The 18,719-nt window shown below is 47.7% G+C and overlaps 1 protein-coding gene across 1 annotated transcript; it reads left to right on the top strand.

Moving 5' to 3' along the window:
- Positions 1-1,439: 1,439 nt before the first annotated feature.
- LOC102983473 (U5 small nuclear ribonucleoprotein 200 kDa helicase) lies at positions 1,440-18,602 on the top strand. Its single transcript, XM_028496678.2, has 26 exons — positions 1,440-1,612; positions 2,132-2,295; positions 3,772-3,943; positions 4,697-4,889; positions 5,971-6,026; positions 7,218-7,316; positions 7,732-7,884; positions 7,990-8,089; positions 8,251-8,387; positions 8,975-9,058; positions 9,150-9,323; positions 9,612-9,749; positions 9,979-10,134; positions 10,716-10,886; positions 12,342-12,535; positions 12,753-12,876; positions 13,899-14,048; positions 14,286-14,396; positions 14,954-15,085; positions 15,255-15,443; positions 15,803-16,000; positions 16,404-16,556; positions 16,669-16,749; positions 17,268-17,351; positions 18,003-18,109; positions 18,416-18,602. The coding sequence occupies exons 1-26, from the start codon at positions 1,568-1,570 to the stop codon at positions 18,585-18,587; spliced, it is 3,537 nt and encodes a 1,178-aa protein (XP_028352479.1). The 5' UTR covers positions 1,440-1,567; the 3' UTR covers positions 18,588-18,602.
- The last annotated feature ends 117 nt before the right edge of the window (positions 18,603-18,719 follow it).

Raw genomic sequence — 18,719 nt, forward strand, 5'->3', positions numbered from 1 at the left:
ATATACAAAAGCACGGTCAGGGTTGCAAACTCCATGCCTACAGGGGCCAGGCAGCTAACACCAAGGAGTGAGGGGTTCAAGTAAGAGAAAACAGGTGTGGTGGGAGGCGCATATACATCCTCTAAGGGTGGCAGTTGCTGATTAGCCCTGGGCAAGCAGCCACGTAGGATCGTGTGTCTCATGTGGCTAGTATTCTGATTCTTTCCTAGATGCTGGAAATCCAGATTGTGTGAACTATCCCAGTTTTTTAATAAGGCACCAATAACGAGTCAAGCGAAATACCCACACAGGTCAAATTTGGCCCAGCAGACGGCTATTGAGGATGAATTCCTTTAGCCGCCCTTCATTCATCTTTCAAAAGCAAACAGGCTGGACTTCCCTGGTGGCACAGTGGTTAAGAATCCGCCTGCCAGTGTAAGGGGACACGGGTTCGAGCCCTGGTCCGGGAAGATTCCACATGCTTCAGAGCAACTAAGCCTGTGCGCCACAACTACTGAGCCTGCGCTCTAGAGCCCGTGAGCCACAACTACTGAAACCCGCGCGCCTAGAGCCCGTGTTCTGCAACAAGAGAAGCCATCGCGGTGAGAAGCCCGCACACCGCAACGAAGAGTAGCCCCTGCTCAACGCAACTAGAGAAAAGCCTGCACGCAGCAATGAAGACCCAACGCAGCCAAAAATAAATAAATAAATAAATAAATTTTTTTTAAAAAAGCAAACAGGCTCTAAAAGAGGTAACCATTCAGCTATTCGTTGCCATTCCACAGAGCAGAACTGGTTGATTGGGGGAGGGTAGGCGTGCCTTCTGGCCCCGGGGGGCTTTGTTGTTGGAGAGGAAATTAAGTCACTGTCTTCAAGGAGTTGGCCCTGCTGGGAGGGCAACTGCTTTCCTTGATGTTCCTTGGGCGGTGGAGAGGGCCCTGCTGCGGAATGTGACAAGGGTTTTCGGGGCAAAAAGGGGTTTCCCGGATGCCCAGAACGAGGGTCTCGGTGGCACGGGTTTTAGATGGGATTGGGGCGGGGTACAGACCTTTCTTTCAATTGTTCAATATAGAGGAAAAACCCAAAGGAAGATACCAGATACCAGACACAAACACAGAGTTCAGTCCCTCGCAAGGTACTTGAGTTTCCTCAGCCGGAAATAGGGCTCATTAGCCCCTCCTTGCCTGCAGAGCTCTCAGGACTGTTACCAGGGGAAGAAGCGCGTGGGACAGGATAGCGGGCTAAGCAGGCATACGTTTCGCTAAGATGTGAGGAGTCCTGCGGGACGAAGGCCGGAAGCCGAGATAGGGAGAGTACTGGCCTTGGTCCGGAACCGTCTTTCGAGAGTCCCGGGATTTGCCGGTCCCGCCCACCGAGCCCACACAGTCGCAAAAAACCGGGTCGCGTCCGCCGGAGATATATCCCACCTACACTTCCCGGCGCGCGACCCGGAAGCGGAAGGGAGCCAGTCTCATTCTCCCTCCTGTGCGTTTTTCCTGCGTCAGGCGCGGCGGTAGCGGAGAGTGAAGGCTGTCTGTAGCGTGTGGTGCGGGGAGCGGAGCTCTGAGACCCCTGAGCATCCGCGGCCATGGCGGATGTGACCGCTCGTAGCCTGCAGTACGAGTACAAGGCGGTGCGTGTGGGCTCGGCGGAGGGCTCTGGGCTGAGGAGGCCGGTGGGAGTGGGAGGCTGAGGAAGGGAGTTTCACTCTGAAGGCCTACGGGAGAACCGCGAAAGCAGAGGGGAAATCAGATTCAGGCGAAGGAGGGGGTACACGACGATATGAATAACCCCACTGGTGACTGGGGCGAGCGAGATGGGCTAAGAGCTCTGCTGGGAGTGTTTGTTCCCTGTCCCCTCGGCGCTGTTCCCGACCCCTTCCGTATGTCATCCCCAACGTGCCCGACAGTGTTCCCAGGGCGGAGTTATGAGCAGTGTTAAGAGCAAGGATTGTTCTAACGATTTGATTGCCCTTTGCTCATGCGCAATTATATGATGCGCTTCTTAAGGAAAACATCTTTTTATTCCGACTAGTGATTTTCATCACTTCTTTGCCCCAGTTCTTACTTCCTTTGTTATCAGCTGGTATCCCTTTGGTACCGGCATTGGTCCTGCTCCTGTCAGAGTTTCGATAACATTGTGATCTTTTCAGAACTCGAATCTTGTCCTCCAAGCTGACCGCTCTCTCATTGACCGGACCCGCCGGGATGAACCCACAGGAGAGGTTCTGTCCCTGGTTGGGAAGCTGGAGGGCACCCGGATGGGAGATAAGGCTCAACGGACGAAACCACAGATGCAAGAGGAAAGAAGAGCCAAGTGAGTAGCAGGGGGAAAATGATTTTTCTTCAGATCCAAAGTCCATTTTCCCTTGGCATTTGAGCAATTTTTTTTTTTTTTTTTTTTTTTTTTTTTTGCTGAATTGCTTGGTGCAAGTGAGATCTCAGTGGCATTAAAGCAATTCAGTAAAGATAAAAACAGAACATAAGAATCGAAAGGTTCTTTGGCCTAAACAAGTGTATCTGAAGTGGAAAACAACTTTTAGATCTTTTTTCAGCATGTGTTTCTCATCCATAGAGAGATCTTAATTTTCTCCATGGTATTTTGAAGATTCTTGGTAAACTCTTTTGTTGTTGTTGTTGCTTATCTATTTTATATATAGTACTTTGTATCTGTTAACCCCTTACTTTTTTAAAAAAATTATTTATTTTTTGGCTGCATTGGGTCTTCGTTGCTGCGCACGGGGGCTACTCTTTGTTGCGGTGCGTGGGCTTCTCATTGCGGTGGCTTCTCTTGTTGTGGAGCACGGGCTCTAAGCGTGTGGGCTCAGTAGTTGTGGCTCGCAGGAGAGTGCAGGCTCAGTAGTTGTGGTGCACGGGCTTAGCTGCTCCGCGGCATGTGGGATCCTCCCGTACCGGGGCGCGAACCCGGTTCCCCTGCATCGGCAGGCGGACGCGCAACCACTGCGCCACCAGGGAAGCCCGGCAGGTGGATTCTTAACCACTGCGCCACCCGGGAAGTCCCGTTAAACTCTTGTCTCAGTAACTCTTCTCACTCTTCTCTTTTATTACTAACTTACCACCCCTACTTTTGTCTGCTGTTGTCCACTTCCAGTTTTGTTGTTATAAACTGCCATTCAAGCATGAAAGGCAGGTGTTTTGTTTTGCTTTTTTGTTGTTTTTTTACTTTTGCGGGGTGATATATTTCCAAACTTAAAAAAAATCATTGAACTTTATCGCACTGTTATTTTTCAACCCTGATCATCTGTGTCTTTCTCTTCTCTCATGATGAAGTCTCAAAAATTCATAGGGCCGGTTTTGATTAAAGCAGTTGTATTTGAAATGAGTTACATATCATTGGTCCTCCACTTTGCAGAGCATGACTTCTTTTCCAGGAATTGATGGCAGTAGATTCCTTTGGAGCTTCAGTTTCCTGACTAGAAAAAGAAAATGTGTCTGAGGGATAAAAAAACTAGTCAAAATCCAATCATATATTGTCATACAAAGTAGAAAGGGTTGTCTCTTAAATGGACGTGGAGGATGTCTCATTGTAACATTTAGTGCATCTAGTGAGAGAATGACAGAGTATTCCCTTTCTGTTACTGTGTTCCCATAAAGAAATACTCCTGCAAGTGACTGAGGCCAAATGGGAATCATTTGCTGAGGTACAGATTTGTGGTTTTAAGTATTACCTGTGTGTCCTGAAGCTGAGGGGAGGAGGGTGGGGTGGGCTTCCTTTAGTCTTGCCTTTGAGAGGGAAGGTTCTGCCCGTCCAACATCACACTCTGTCCATTAGGCGAAGGAAGCGTGATGAGGACCGGCATGACATCAACAAGATGAAGGGTTACACTCTGCTCTCGGAGGGCATCGATGAGATGGTGGGCATCATCTACAAGCCCAAGACCAAGGAGACGCGGGAGACCTACGAGGTTCTGCTCAGCTTCATCCAGGCCGCGCTCGGGGACCAGGTGCGGCAGCCTGAGGCTGAGGCCATGATTTTGGAGAGGGAGGAGGTCACAACTGGGAGGCACCAGAGGAACCTTGTCTATGTACTTTCCTGTGTGGCCCATACCGACATGCAGAAGTGGCTAATATTTATGGAGCTCTTACTTTATATGGGATAGCATTTTACATGTCTTCTCTCTTTCAGTTTTCACGTTAGCTCTGTGACTAGGTGTTATTAATATTTACTTTGCATTCTACAGAAGAGAGGTGGGAGGCAAAGAGTACTTAAGTAATCTTCCCAAGTCACAGAGGTAGTGTTTGGCAGAGCCAAGATGTAAGCCCGGGTAGTCTGTATCCAGAATCTGTGCTCTTAGCATTATACGTGTGATTAGATTAAGGACCTCTGTGAGTCTCTGAGAGACTCTGGTGAGGTGGCTGCTAGAGGAGGTGAGGATAAAGAATCACCACAAGTTTGGCAGGCTAGGGCAGGACTGCAGAGTGCCTCTCCCGTCGGGAGAAATGTGGCACACTGCTGTGGAAGCCGTGTCTGTCTTCCTAAGACCACTTACCTGATTTTTTGAAACAGATGAGTCTTCCTTCAATTGTGTGACCTTTGGTGGCATTTTTAAACTAACATTAGTGAAAATGGTCGGAACCTGGTATGCGGGTTTTAAAGAGATACAGCTCTTCACATCCTGTTGTCACGTAAAGCTGGTCAGTGATGTTCTTTGTCTTTGTCTCGTTGTTCTAATTTTTTTTTTTTTTTTTGCCACCAGCCACGTGATATCCTTTGTGGGGCAGCTGACGAAGTTCTAGCTGTTTTAAAGAATGAAAAGCTTCGGGATAAGGAAAGGAGAAAGGAGATTGATCTCCTGCTGGGTCAGACAGATGATACAAGATACCATGTGTTAGTGAACCTGGGCAAAAAGATCACAGACTATGGTGGAGACAAGGAAATTCAGAATATGGGTAAGTGAGCTCTTTGTGTCCTGACCATATTAACTGGGTGCTCGTGGACCCCTAATGTGATCTTCTAGCCTCAGCCATTAAAGCATCTGAAAGATGCTTTAAAATGTTTCCATAACCTATTTGGTGTTTTTGGAGGGGTTATGATTGATGGACACCAGAATCCCTAGATTCCGGTAGCCATTTCTTATTCTGAGACCCTTTTACTGTATAGAACATGGGAGAAAACTTGGATAGGGCCTGGGTGGAGGGTGGAGCAGGCAGAGCAGGGCCGTTTCCACTGCCGGCAGATTGGAGCAAGCCTTGGTGGTGGCAGCACAGAAGGCTCTCTTTTTTTTTTTTTTTTTTTTTTTTTTTTGGTAAATTTATTTTATGTATTTTTGGCTGCGTTGGATGTTCGTTGCTGTGCGTGGGCTTTCTCTGGTTGCGTCGAGCGGGAGCTACTCTTCGTTGCGGTGCGCGCGTTTCTCATTGCAGCGGCTTCTCTTGTTGCGGAGGACGGGCTCTAGGCGCGTGGACTTCGTTAGTTGTGGCACGTGGGCTCAGTAGTTGTGGCTCGTGGGCTCCAGAGCTCAGGCTTAGTAGCTGTGGTGCATGGGCTTAGTTGCTCTGTTGCATGTGGGATCTTCCCGGACCAGGGATCAAACCCATGTCCCCTGCATTGGCAGGCGGATTCTTTTTTTTTTTTTTTTTTGCGGTACGTGGGCCTCTAACTGTTGTGGTCTCTCCCGTTGCGGAGCACAGGCTCCGGACGCGCAGGCTCAGTGGCCATGGCTCACCGGCCCAGCCACTTCGCCGCATGTGGGATCTTCCTGGACCGGGGCACGAACCCGTGTCCCTTGCATCGGCAGGCGGACTCTCAACCACTGCGCCACCAGGGAAGTCCCGGCAGGCGGATTCTTAACCACTGTGCCACCAGGGAAGTCCCAGGCTCTCTTATGTTGATCATTTGTCTGTTAGTCCTTAGACCTTAGGTCTGTCCCGAGGAGAGGCAAGTCAGGCAGTTAGGGAGGAAATTAGCTCCCTAGTGCCTCATTTTACTAACTGTTCCCCGTCCCCTTTTTCTAATCCCTCACGGTTTCAGATGACAACATTGATGAGACGTATGGTGTGAATGTACAGTTTGAGTCTGATGAGGAGGTAAGTGATAAGCAAACAGACCCAGTCTTGTCTTTTTTTTTTTTTTCAATTGTTAAGGTGAGGGGACCACTTCTGATATAAAGAAGTACCCCAACTAAAGCCAGATAAGTTTTGTGGTGTTGTATTGGTGTCAAACTTGGGCATAAATATTATTTCACTGAAAAATTATTATGGTGTTATATTTTGGTTTTATAAAGCAAATTTGAACTTATAAATGTAAATTAATATAATAATTGAACATAAACCAAGTGGGTCAGCAAAAAGAAAGAAAAAAAGTAAGTACAGCGTATACTTCATTTCGGGAATGTGCTGTCCCGTTTTTCTGCATTTTAACCGTACTGTGATAATTTTCCTCTTTCCAGTACTGTGTCCTACTGCCAATTTCAAAAAAAAAAATGCACATTTGCCGCGGAGCATGGGCGTATTTTGTACATGGTTGTTTCAGTAACAGTTGCAGCAGCCACTGAGGTTTACCATCTAATTAGAATTTCTTGAATATAACTAATAGGAACAAGTGGGGCACTTGAAAAAAATGTGCGGAGCTGTATTCGAGTTCTCAGTGGGTGTGTTTGGCTTCCTGGAAGGTAAAACGCCAGCTTTGGGATATCATAAACTAGGACAGGAAGAAGAGGTAGCAAAAGAGAGTCAGAGGAGAGAGCATCAAACTGGGAGCCGAGAGGGCTGAATTTTGGTCCTGTATCGGACAGGTCATTTTGATTCAGTGTCTCCACCTTTCAAACAATATGATTGAAGTAGATGACTGCTGAGCCCCTTCCTCCAGGAGAGTTAGTAGAATTTCTTTATTTTAAATAGCAACAAACTAAAAGAATGCTTTGCTCAAAGCATTCATTCATTGAACAAATGCTTATTATTTTGCTTTTAACATGACCCTGTGCTCAGTACACAGTACACCTGTAGGCAGGTGTGTGAGTAAAGACAGTAGTGAGCAAGCGAAGTGTGGCCTCTACATTTCTGGTCACTGTGTGCTTTCCCAAGTGTGCTTCTGTATTGGTCCTTCTGGTAAATGTACTCTGGAATGAGGCTGACCCTGGTTCCAGTAAGTTGTTGGTTCCACCGCAGAAGCCTTTGCTCTAACCATGGAGCTTATTTCAAGTGACTTGAGGGAGAGGTTCTGTGGTGATGCCAGGAACAGCTCCAGGTTACGAGTTGGGGTTGGGGCTGTTTCCACAGGAAGGTGATGAAGATGTGTACGGGGAGGTTCGAGAAGAGGCATCGGACGACGACATGGAAGGGGACGAGGCGGTGGTGCGCTGCACCCTCTCGGCTAACGTGAGTACAGCTTGCTCTTGCCCGCCGCTGCAGGGCAGGTTATTTCTGGGTGTAGCACTTCTTTCCCATACCTAGGCCCTGTCACGTATTATTTATTAAGCTACCTTCTCATAGGGTGAGCTGTGATAAACATTTCGTGTCTTGATTTTTCGTAAGGTTTCAGTCAGTCACCCTGTTTCTCAAGGGCAAGTGTTGATGAAGTCTTGGTGGGTTTGGTGTGCTCGTGTGGGTTTGGTGTGCTCGTGAACTCAGGATAGCAGAGCCGTCATCCCCCCCTGCCCCCCACCCCTACCAGAAGGTCCTCAGAAGAGGGTAGGCTGTGGGTGGGTGGCCTGCAGAGCTTTGTTGCAGGATGATAAGAAAGCACGTGGGGCAGATGGAGACACAGTGAGCTCAGTGCCTGGTTACTCTGTAGCTTGTGGCCTCAGGGGAACTGATGAGTTCCAAGAAGAAGGACTTGCACCCTCGGGATATCGATGCCTTTTGGCTCCAGCGGCAGCTCAGTCGCTTCTATGATGATGCCATTGTGTCGCAGAAGAAGGCAGATGAAGTCTTGGAGATTTTGAAGGTATAGCCGGGATAATGTTTTTGTGTTCCGTGTGTCTTAGCAGATGGGACAGTGTAGGAAGCAGATGGCTGTGTCCTTAATCGTGGTGTTACCTTCTCCCTGCAGACGGCCAGTGATGACCGGGAATGTGAGAACCAGCTGGTTCTGCTGCTTGGTTTCAACACTTTTGATTTTATTAAGGTGTTGCGGCAGCACAGGATGATGAGTGAGTATATATGGAGAACGCTTTTGTGTCGTAGGTAGGTGTGGTAGAGGTTGTGTTGCTTTCATAGCCTCACCACTTGTTTCATGTATTTTTCTTTCTACCCCAGGGTTGAAGGTTGATTTTGTATCTCACCTTCCCTTTCTTCCTTTTGCTGTTGGCAGTTTTATACTGTACCTTGCTGGCCAGTGCACAGAGTGAAGCTGAAAAGGAAAGGATCATGGGAAAGATGGAAGCTGACCCAGAGCTGTCCAAGTTCCTCTACCAGCTCCATGAAACGGAGAAGGAGGATCTGATCCGGGTAAGGGCTGGGTTGGTTTGTCTGTCTGACTCCTGAGCTAGAGTGTTTGCTTTGGAAAAGAGACACTAGTTAGAAGATTGCAGCAAAAAGCTAAATTCCTGTGAAAGCAGGAAGTTGAAGAAGTGAATTATTTCTCCAGATTCTTTGAGTTTGGTCATTGGTACAGTGTGGAATCAACACCTTCACGCTGGTGTGGTCGAGAGACTTCTGACCTGCTGCTATCGTCACCAGCACCTGGGCCCTTTGCTGTTTGTTCACATGATAAGTCATGGTGTCTGCTGGTAGTACAGGAACACAACACGTGTTTGCTGAACACAGAACCCACACTCTGTCCCTTAAGGATAGCCCTTGATGCTGCATTGTTGAACGTCGACTTTTGAAATCCCAGGACTATGTATTGTCCCTTGAAAGTGGTTTGATTTCATCATTCTGGTGGTCCTCAAGTGTCTGAACGTAAAGGGCCACCTTTCTGTTTCAGGACTTACTAGTCAGCACCTGTGAGTCAAGCTCAGCCAAAGGACTGAAAAGGACAAGAAGCTGGGATGGTGATGAATCGTTGCTATTCTTTCTATCTTTCCGCATCACAGGAGGAGAGGTCCCGGAGGGAGCGAGTGCGTCAGTCCCGGATGGACACAGATCTGGAAACCATGGATCTGGACCAGGGTGGAGAGGTAGCTACCAAGGCCATTTCCAAGGCTGTGAGGGATGGAAACTCCTTTGCTCAGCTTGCTCACTTTATATTCTTGTTTTTCATACTCCCAGGCACTGGCTCCGCGACAGGTTCTGGACTTGGAGGACCTAGTTTTTACCCAGGGGAGCCACTTCATGGCCAACAAACGCTGTCAGCTTCCTGACGGATCCTTCCGTCGCCAGCGCAAGGGCTATGAAGAGGTGCATGTGCCTGCTCTGAAGCCCAAGCCCTTCGGCTCTGAAGAAGTGAGTGAATTGCTTTTCTAAGTTTTCTGCTCACTTTGCCTCCCTTCCAGTTTGGATTTCCACCCATTGACCAAAGTGTGGTCTTGTCTCACAGATAGTTTATTCCAGAAGTGGAAGTTGCTGCAGAGTTTTCCCCTTTTGATTTTGAGCCCTGGGGGCAATACTGACCTCTCTGGTCTGCCCTTTAGTGGAGCGTTATGCAGGGAGGTTGCCGGAAAGTGCAATCTCTCAAAACCACAGTCTGCTCAAGGTTGCTGCTAATGTGATGTGCGTGGCATTTTTTTCTAGCAACTTCTTCCAGTGGAGAAACTGCCCAAGTATGCCCAGGCTGGATTTGAGGGCTTCAAAACACTGAATCGGATCCAGAGTAAGCTCTACCGTGCTGCTCTGGAGACGGATGAGAATCTGCTGCTCTGCGCTCCTACTGTAAGCACTGACCTGCCTGCTTTTTTCTTGTGGAACGCGGTGTATATTTTAGGTGGCAGTATTGTTCATCTCTATCCTTACCCCCTAATTCTTGATTCTTTGGTGGAAGAGATGTTAAATGGTAGGGTAAAATCCGCAGGACATGCTCTGTTTGGGTGATGAGCCCTTAGAAACTGGGGTAGTGAGCATAACGAGGTACACAGGCCTTCTTGTCCTTGACCTCCCATAGGGTGCTGGTAAGACCAACGTGGCCCTGATGTGTATGCTCCGAGAGATAGGGAAGCACATTAACATGGATGGCACTATCAACGTGGATGACTTCAAGATCATCTACATCGCCCCCATGCGCTCCTTGGTGCAGGAGATGGTGGGCAGTTTTGGAAAGGTAAGGGGGTAGAACCTTCCTCCAGAAGATATTGGGTGCAGCTATCAAAGTACTGGGGCAGGCCTGGTGCTTCTCTGCTTCTTGTATTAGGGCATTTCTGGAATGCCTTGTGTGGTGGTTTTTTTCTCCTTCGAAGGTGGAACTTGACCCAAGTACAGAGTGTTTGTGAAAGGAGAAAGTCCTGGATCTGTTTGGGGCTTTTACAAGGGTTTACCATCTTTTTAGTCTTCCCCTTAGCAATTTTCTGCAGTTGGTATCATTTGCATTATCGGAGTATTTATGAAACACTCACATGGGTGGTTGATAATAGATCTGGTGTTATTCCAGGTCTGTTGTCTGCAAGCTTCCATTTCCCCCTCTTGTGTGCAGAGCTCCCAGAGACCATTTTTCTGCTTCCTTAGCCTGAGTGTAAACTTGGATTTGTTTTAAAAATAAATGTTCATATGCTCGACCTCATACACTTGATATTTCCCTGAAGGGTTGATACCTGCCTCCAGTACCCCACACTCAGACTTCACAGACAGTGTGGAGTCCAGGCCCCCTCCAAGCATTCTTGCCTGATGTGCCTTTCCTACACCCAGCGCCTGGCCACGTACGGCATCACTGTTGCAGAACTGACTGGAGACCACCAGCTGTGCAAGGAGGAGATCAGCGCCACTCAGATCATCGTCTGCACCCCTGAGAAGTGGGACATCATTACCCGCAAGGGTGGGGAGCGGACCTACACCCAGCTCGTGCGACTCATCATCCTAGTGAGCAGGGGGTCCTTGTGGGAACGCAGAGCCCAGGCCTGGTTGAGGAGGGGTTGCTGGGTTTTAATGCTAAACTTTTCTTCAGTGCCTTTCCTCCAGTTACTGGCCTTCGTAATGGCAGCTGTTGTCAGCATTGCTCTTACTGCTAAATGAGAATCTGCACCGAATTGAAACACTTCCCAGTAGGTGCATGCTCTTTGCCATATCATTTATACTTTTTTCAATGTCAAATATTTTGAAATAAATGTAAACAGACAATTAAAAAAACTATTGATACTTCTGTCCTCCCAGAATATTAAAGGGCTTTATAAATAATCCATTCTCAGAGGGAATGAGTAAGGAGTCAGGATATTGTGTCCTGTATACACAGAACCCCCCGGGGAGGAATGACAGTCTGAGTGCGATTTCTTTTGGTTGTCTGGGGAAGCAGAAAGGAGACCTTGCATGTTGATTTGCAGCATTCTAGAGCAGGGTTGACAATCTGGCTACTGATTTTTGTTTTATTGGAACACAGCCATACCCGTTTGCATATTGTTCACAGTTACTTTTGTGCTGCAGTGACAGAATTGAGTATTTGTAACAGAGACTGTATGGCCCACAAGCCTAAAATATTGACTCTGGGCTTCAAGAAAAAATTTGCTAGCCCCTGCTTAGAGTCTGCTACTCAAAGTCTTGTTAGAAATGCAGAGTCCTGGGACTTCCCTGGTGGCACAGTGGATAAGACTCCATGCTCCCAATGCAGTGGGTCTGGGTTTGATCCTTGGTCAGGGAACTAGATCCCACATACATGCCTCAACCAAGAGTCCGCATGCTGCAACTAAGAAGTCAGCATGCTGCAACTAAAGATTCCCACGTGCCGCAAGAAAGATCCTGCGTGCCACGACTAAGACCCAGCACAGCCAAAATAAATATTTTTTTTTAAAAGAAAGAAATGCAGAGTCCCTGTCCCCATTCCCACTTACTGAAATATAATCTGCATTTTAATAAGATCCCCTCCTGCTTTGTATGCCTGCTGAAATTTGAGAAGCACTGCCTTAGGCTATGTGAATTCTTCATTTGATGTATTACACAATTCGTTCTTGGTAAAGATAACTGCCCAGAGGTAAAACCTTATTTGATATAAATATGGTCTGATCAGAAGCTTTATCTTTAGTAAAGAAATTTTCCTTTGAGTGGAGTTGTGAATTCATTTATCCGAAGTATCAGATTTTCTTACCGTAAAGCATTGTTTCACTGAACTGTAGCAGAGCAGCTCGTGGTCGGAGCATGTTATTTCCTGGGGTATTTCACGGTGAATATTATCTCATCCTTTGGGTTTCCCTGGCTTTGGGATCCCTTTTCTTGTCTTCTTTATTTGGCATATTAGGTGTGTTCCTACAAAATGGGAATACTCTCAGGAAAGGGGGCCACATTTCTCTAGTCCTACAGGTAATTTGCTGCCCTCCCATTCCTTAGGATGAGATCCATCTTCTCCACGATGACAGAGGTCCTGTCTTAGAAGCGTTGGTGGCCAGGACCATCCGGAACATTGAGATGACCCAAGAGGATGTCCGACTCATCGGTCTTAGTGCCACCCTCCCCAACTATGAAGATGTGGCCACCTTTCTGCGTGTGGACCCTGCCAAGGGCCTCTTCTACTTCGACAACAGGTATAAGAAAAGACTGGGAGAAGTTTAACCAGGGTGACCTTCCTGCTGTCCTTCTTTTCCAAGGAGCTCTATTAGATTGGGTTTTAGAATGCCCTTTGGGTTTTGATGTGATATGAATCCAAAAAGAGGAATATTGCTCCCTGGCAGTGAAAAGGACTGTTTATTTCCTCAGACTTTTGTCTCAGAAGCCTCATTTGTCTAACTGTTGAACTTCTAGCTTCCGCCCAGTGCCTCTAGAACAGACTTACGTGGGCATTACGGAGAAAAAAGCTATCAAGCGTTTCCAGATCATGAATGAAATTGTCTATGAGAAAATCATGGAACATGCTGGAAAAAATCAGGTCTGTCATGGTTTCTCGTTATTCTTGAACTCTGTTTTTTTGAATTTTTGACTTACTGATAGCCAAGCAAGACTGACAAAGATAAAGAGAGAAGACACAAAACAAATCACCAGTACCAGAAACAAAATGGGATGTTACTACAGAATCTGTTACATTTGAAAGGATAGTAAAGGAATACTGTGAACAACTTTACACATGAATTTGACAGCCTAAAGGAAATGGGCCCATTTCTCAAAAACAGCCAACTACCAAAATAGCCTTGATGAAGTAGATAATCTGAATTGTCGTGTAACCGTTAAAGAAATAGAATTTGTAATTTAAAAACTCAAAAAGGAAATCACTAGGCACAAATAATTAATTTGTCTATCTACATTATCAGGGTTCTTCCATAAAAGATTTGGGTGACTTATACTAAAAACATAGCAAAAATAAAGATAAAAATTAAAAACTAGTGAAAGGGCATTTTACTGGTAAGTATGATCTAATTTTTTTATGGAACGTTGAATATTTTGCCTGATTAAAAAAACATAAGAATTTACATGAAGACACAAATCTTTTCTTGGCACTAAATACTTGGAGGACTTTATTTCCTACAAAATAGTGCCTGTCTCATACTGAGACTTACTTCCTAAGTCCATTTACAAAGGCCAGTGCCCGTTATTTTATATAACATTTTAGCAGCTGAGAATCTCATCAGGTAGCTGAACACAAATTAATTGAGATTCCTGAATGTGCATTCATATTATATTTAAACTTGCTGTTAAAAGATGGGGTGCTAAGAGTTTAGTTTCCCAGTTACAGGGCCCTCATCACTGTGCTTGGTAGGTTCGTTCGCTTAGGGTCTTGCGGGCACCGTTAGGCTTCTGAGCCAGTATGCATTACTGCCATCGCCCCTCTTCAAGACCTCAGTTTCTTGCCTGATAATGGTGCAGCCTCTGCTTCTGCTGCTGGTTCCTCGGGGGCGTGGGGGTGACTGTCGGAGTTGTGTCTCTTGACTGTGGAAAACTGTGGCTTCTACTCAGGTGCTGGTGTTTGTCCACTCCCGGAAGGAGACTGGGAAGACAGCCAGGGCCATCCGGGACATGTGCCTGGAGAAGGACACGCTGGGTCTGTTTCTGAGAGAGGGCTCGGCCTCCACAGAAGTCCTTCGGACAGAAGCCGAGCAGTGCAAGGTGAGGCGAGACAGGCCCGGCTCTCTCATTCCTACCTGGTAACTGGCTCAATCCGAGTTGTCCCAGTGGTCCTCCAGGAGTGCGTGGTGGTGCTGTTTCACACAGGGCGAGGTTTGATTGGCTGTGGATATGTGGATAGGTGAGGGGCAAAGTCTCAGGCTGAAGAGATTTGCTTCGTCTCTGAGGGAGTTCCCTCAGGAAGGCTCACCTCATCACCTGTTCTCTTCTGTTTCCCAGAACCTGGAGCTGAAGGATCTCCTGCCCTATGGCTTTGCTATTCATCATGCGGGCATGACCAGAGTTGACCGGACACTTGTAGAGGATCTTTTTGCTGATAAACACATTCAGGTGAGGGTGGGCAAAGCACAGACGGAGACGGGAAACATCGGAGGTTGTGCCATATGTTTGTGCCTGGTACTTCGTTGTTTCTGCCTCAGGTAAACCAGGTCAGAGGGTTGGGTAGGTACAGTCTAGTGTAGTGTCGTACCACCTCTCCCAACTCTTCACGTCCTGCATGCGGGAAGATGAGTGAGTCAGGAAAGCACCTGAGAAGCCCAGCAAAGCACGCATGTTGGTGACTCCGGATATTGTCAGACATAGGTCAGGACCTTGTTCATTCCTTCTCTCAGGAGAGCCCATATTTTAACTTGTCTAGTAACCTTAAGTTGATTCATATAGGTCTGCGTATCTGTCTCTTAAGTGTCTCTAGAACCTTGAAATGTTGATTCTTGAAGAGATGAGGAACCCAAGGACTCCTTTCCTCTTTATTCTGGTGTTACATTGGCAAGTACGGGACCCACCTCGGTGCTGCTAGAAGCTCTGAGGCCAGTTGCCTAGAGAAGTTGAGGATAGTAATCCATGGTGGTAACGTCCGTTTTCCTTATTACCTTGCCTTGCCTCTGTAGGTTTTAGTTTCCACGGCAACCCTGGCTTGGGGTGTGAATCTCCCCGCACATACTGTCATCATCAAAGGCACCCAGGTGTACAGTCCAGAGAAGGGGCGCTGGACAGAACTGGGGGCACTGGACATCCTGCAGGTAGGGAGCGTTTGAGTTTATTCTCAGTGGGGAAAAGCATGCTGTGTTTTATACACAGGAGGTCCAAAAGGTGGCAGATGGAAGGCGAGGTTCCATAATGTAGAAGCCTGGAATCAAAGCCAGGAGCTCTGTGGGCACAGCCCTCTTGGTTGCTGTCTCTGACCTATAGATGCTGGGACGAGCAGGAAGACCTCAGTATGACACCAAGGGCGAAGGCATACTCATCACTTCTCATGGGGAGCTGCAGTACTACCTGTCCCTCCTCAATCAGCAGCTTCCTATTGAGAGCCAGATGGTATCAAAGCTGCCTGACATGCTCAACGCGGAAATCGTGCTGGGGAACGTCCAGAACGCAAAGGTAGGGGAGGGCTCTGTCCTTGGCGCCTCTTGCCTTCTCCAGAGAGGCCAGGGTACCAGGAGTGAGGTGGTCTCGGTCATTGTGCTGTGGGCCTCCAGCACCGGGGTCCTCCAGCCCTGGGCCCCACATCTCTCAGTGTAAGCAGGCTCTCAAGCTTCTTGGGTCTCTGGCTGACAGTTCCCCTTGTTGCCAAAATCTTAGAAAAGACTCTGTCTTCTTAATAATGAAATATTATAAACGTTCGGAAGACAGTATAATACATATCGTCATAGTTAGGAATTAACGCCTAAGTGTTCTGTGGGAGCTTTTCACTTGGACATCGGTTCTGCATGCTAAGGCCCATGATCTGTTTCTTATAGGATGCAGTGAACTGGCTGGGCTATGCCTACCTGTATATCCGAATGCTCCGATCCCCAACCCTCTATGGCATCTCTCATGATGACCTCAAGGGAGATCCCCTGCTGGACCAGCGCCGACTGGATCTGGTTCATACTGCTGCCTTGATGCTGGATAAGAACAATCTGGTCAAGTACGACAAGAAGACGGGCAACTTCCAGGTGAGTGGGCTGAGGGACGGAGGTCCCTGCAGAAGTTGTAGCCCCAGGAGACAATTTTTCAGATCACTGTCTTGATTCAAGTACTGCCTAATTGCCCACTGCTTGGAACAGCAGAAAAACAAGTGGCATTGGACTGTGCCCTTTGAACCTAGGAACTTCTAAAATGGTATAAAACCTGACGGTGCTTCCTTTCCATATCTTGAGCTGTGGTAGCTGATCTAGCTCTCTTGTCTGTGTGGGCATCAAGTCACACTATAGGTCAGTTTATTGGGCCATCCTTCTTCCTGTGCTTGGGCCAGGCGCTTGTATTGCTGTGTGTTCACCCAGTGGGTGCCTCTTGTCCACAGTGAGAGGCTGCCGCTTGTTAATGATCAGCTTTGGATTGAGTCTTCCTTCTTTGTAGGTGACAGAACTTGGTCGTATAGCCAGCCACTACTACATCACCAATGATACGGTACAGACCTACAACCAGCTGCTAAAGCCCACCCTGAGTGAGATTGAGCTTTTCAGAGTCTTCTCATTGTCCTCAGAGTTCAAGAACATCACTGTGAGAGAAGTGAGTCCACTCAGCATGTTGGAACTGGAAGTTGGTACCCACTGCCACGCCACTGGTTGGTTCTCTCCTTGGCCTCTTGGCTTTTTCTTGACCTGTTTCCTTCTTGTGGCAGGAGGAGAAGCTGGAGCTGCAGAAGTTGCTGGAGAGGGTGCCCATCCCTGTAAAGGAGAGCATTGAGGAACCCAGTGCGAAGGTGAGCCCACCTCCTCTCTGCTTGGGGTAAGGGTCAGGTGGTTTTCCTGATCTTCTAAAGGATGAACCTTAGAAAAGAATTAAAAAAAAAAAAAAGATAAAGTAAATAAAAATAAAAGATGACCCTTGAGTTTGGGTTTGTTCTTGGTAATCTGCTCAGTTCTCCGAGTTTCTGCATCCTTCCCACATGTTCTTTTTACATGGAGTAACAATTATTTAATGTCTGCAGATCAAGAGCTTTAGAAGGTCTTACCTGGTAAAAAAAAAAAAAAAGATAAAATAAATAAAAATAAAAGATGACCCTTGAGTTTGGGTTTGTTCTTGGTAATCTGCTCAGTTCTCCGAGTTTCTGCATCCTTCCCACATGTTCTTTTTACATGGAGTAACAATTATTTAATGTCTGCAGATCAAGAGCTTTAGAAGGTCTTACCTGGCATGGATGCCCAGAGCAGAAATGTATTCACTTTTTCGGATGGTTCAGTGATCGGCCTCCTTCTGGCTGATCTTGCTTTTTTCCAGATCAATGTGCTTCTCCAGGCTTTCATCTCGCAACTGAAATTGGAGGGCTTTGCGTTGATGGCCGACATGGTATATGTTACCCAGGTGAGGGCAGGGTTGTGCCACCCCTGATAAGTTCCCATGCCGTGTTCTGTGTGTGTCTGGTAAAAAGTAGGCCTGACACTAGTGAGGGAGAAGGAATGCTGAGTTGTGCCCCAGGTGGTTTGTTGGCTGGTGCGCGTGTGGTACGGCCGCTCCGTTTTACTGATCTTGAGCACGTGGGAAGGTGAGGCCTTTACAGAGTTGCTGGGGAGGCTCCATGTGGAGATCGCAAGACACGGTGTCTGCTTCCCTGTGGAGAGGGACTTCCCATTACGGCTGCTGTGCTTCTAAATAAACCCAGAAATGGCAAAAGGCTTTATTAACTATTCTTTGTCTTTTCCTCAGGGCAAGTCACTAACACCCTTGCTCTTGTTAGGACTCTAAATGCTAAATGAGTCAAAAGCCTTAAGACTAGGCAGTGAGCGGAAGGTTATAATGCTGGGCGCAGAGCTCTAGCTGCACTTCTCTGACTGTCCTGCGCCAGCCAGCGTCTGCTGGGGGTGGGGGTGGGTCATGACAGAGGGACTTGGGTTTTGAGTTGGTGTAGCTGGTCATATCAGAGCTTGAGGTAATTAAACCCTGTGTCGGGTGGCTGCATTATTAGGTCTGGGGACAGTGCGGACTTGACAGGCGGAATGCTTCATCTTTCCCCAGTCGGCTGGCCGGTTGATGCGTGCTATCTTTGAAATTGTCCTGAACCGAGGCTGGGCGCAGCTTACAGACAAGACCCTGAACCTCTGCAAGATGATTGACAAACGCATGTAAGGCCCAGTGAGCTGGAAGCTGGTCACAGGGTGGGGGTCCCCGGGCTGAGGGTGTGGTGGGAAAGCCTTAGAGCGCATCAGATCTCGCCCTGATGTGTGAAATACGCACCTGGGTGAAAGTTGAGAAGGGGACAGGCCCTTTGGGGTGGAGCTGAGGAGTTGGGGAGGTTGGCATAGTTGGAGATGTCTGTCTTCAGCATTCGTGTTTTGTGGGTCACAGCTCATCCTTTGGAAGCCGTGAGGAGGGCAGTTTGTTCCATGCCCCGCACAAGGGACTGATAGCTCTGTTTCCTTCCTGGGCAGGTGGCAGTCCATGTGTCCTCTGCGCCAGTTCCGGAAACTCCCTGAGGAAGTAGTGAAGAAGATCGAGAAGAAAAACTTCCCTTTTGAGCGTCTGTATGACCTGAATCACAATGAGATAGGTGCGTGGGAAGCCGTCCTCCTGCTCGTCCGCACAGCTCAGATGTCTCCCTAAGCCTGCCTGCTTTCCAGTTCCTAGGCCTCGTGCCCTGACATCCTGGGCTCGCTTGTCTCGTCCCACTGGCAATAGGCTTGCTCTTGGTCTCAGGGCTTTGAATCATCTGGGCCCACTGAGAGTGGAGGGAAG

Source organism: Physeter macrocephalus, chromosome 12 (assembly GCF_002837175.3).
Source record: "Physeter macrocephalus isolate SW-GA chromosome 12, ASM283717v5, whole genome shotgun sequence".
NCBI classification, from domain to species: Eukaryota; Metazoa; Chordata; class Mammalia; order Artiodactyla; family Physeteridae; genus Physeter; species Physeter macrocephalus.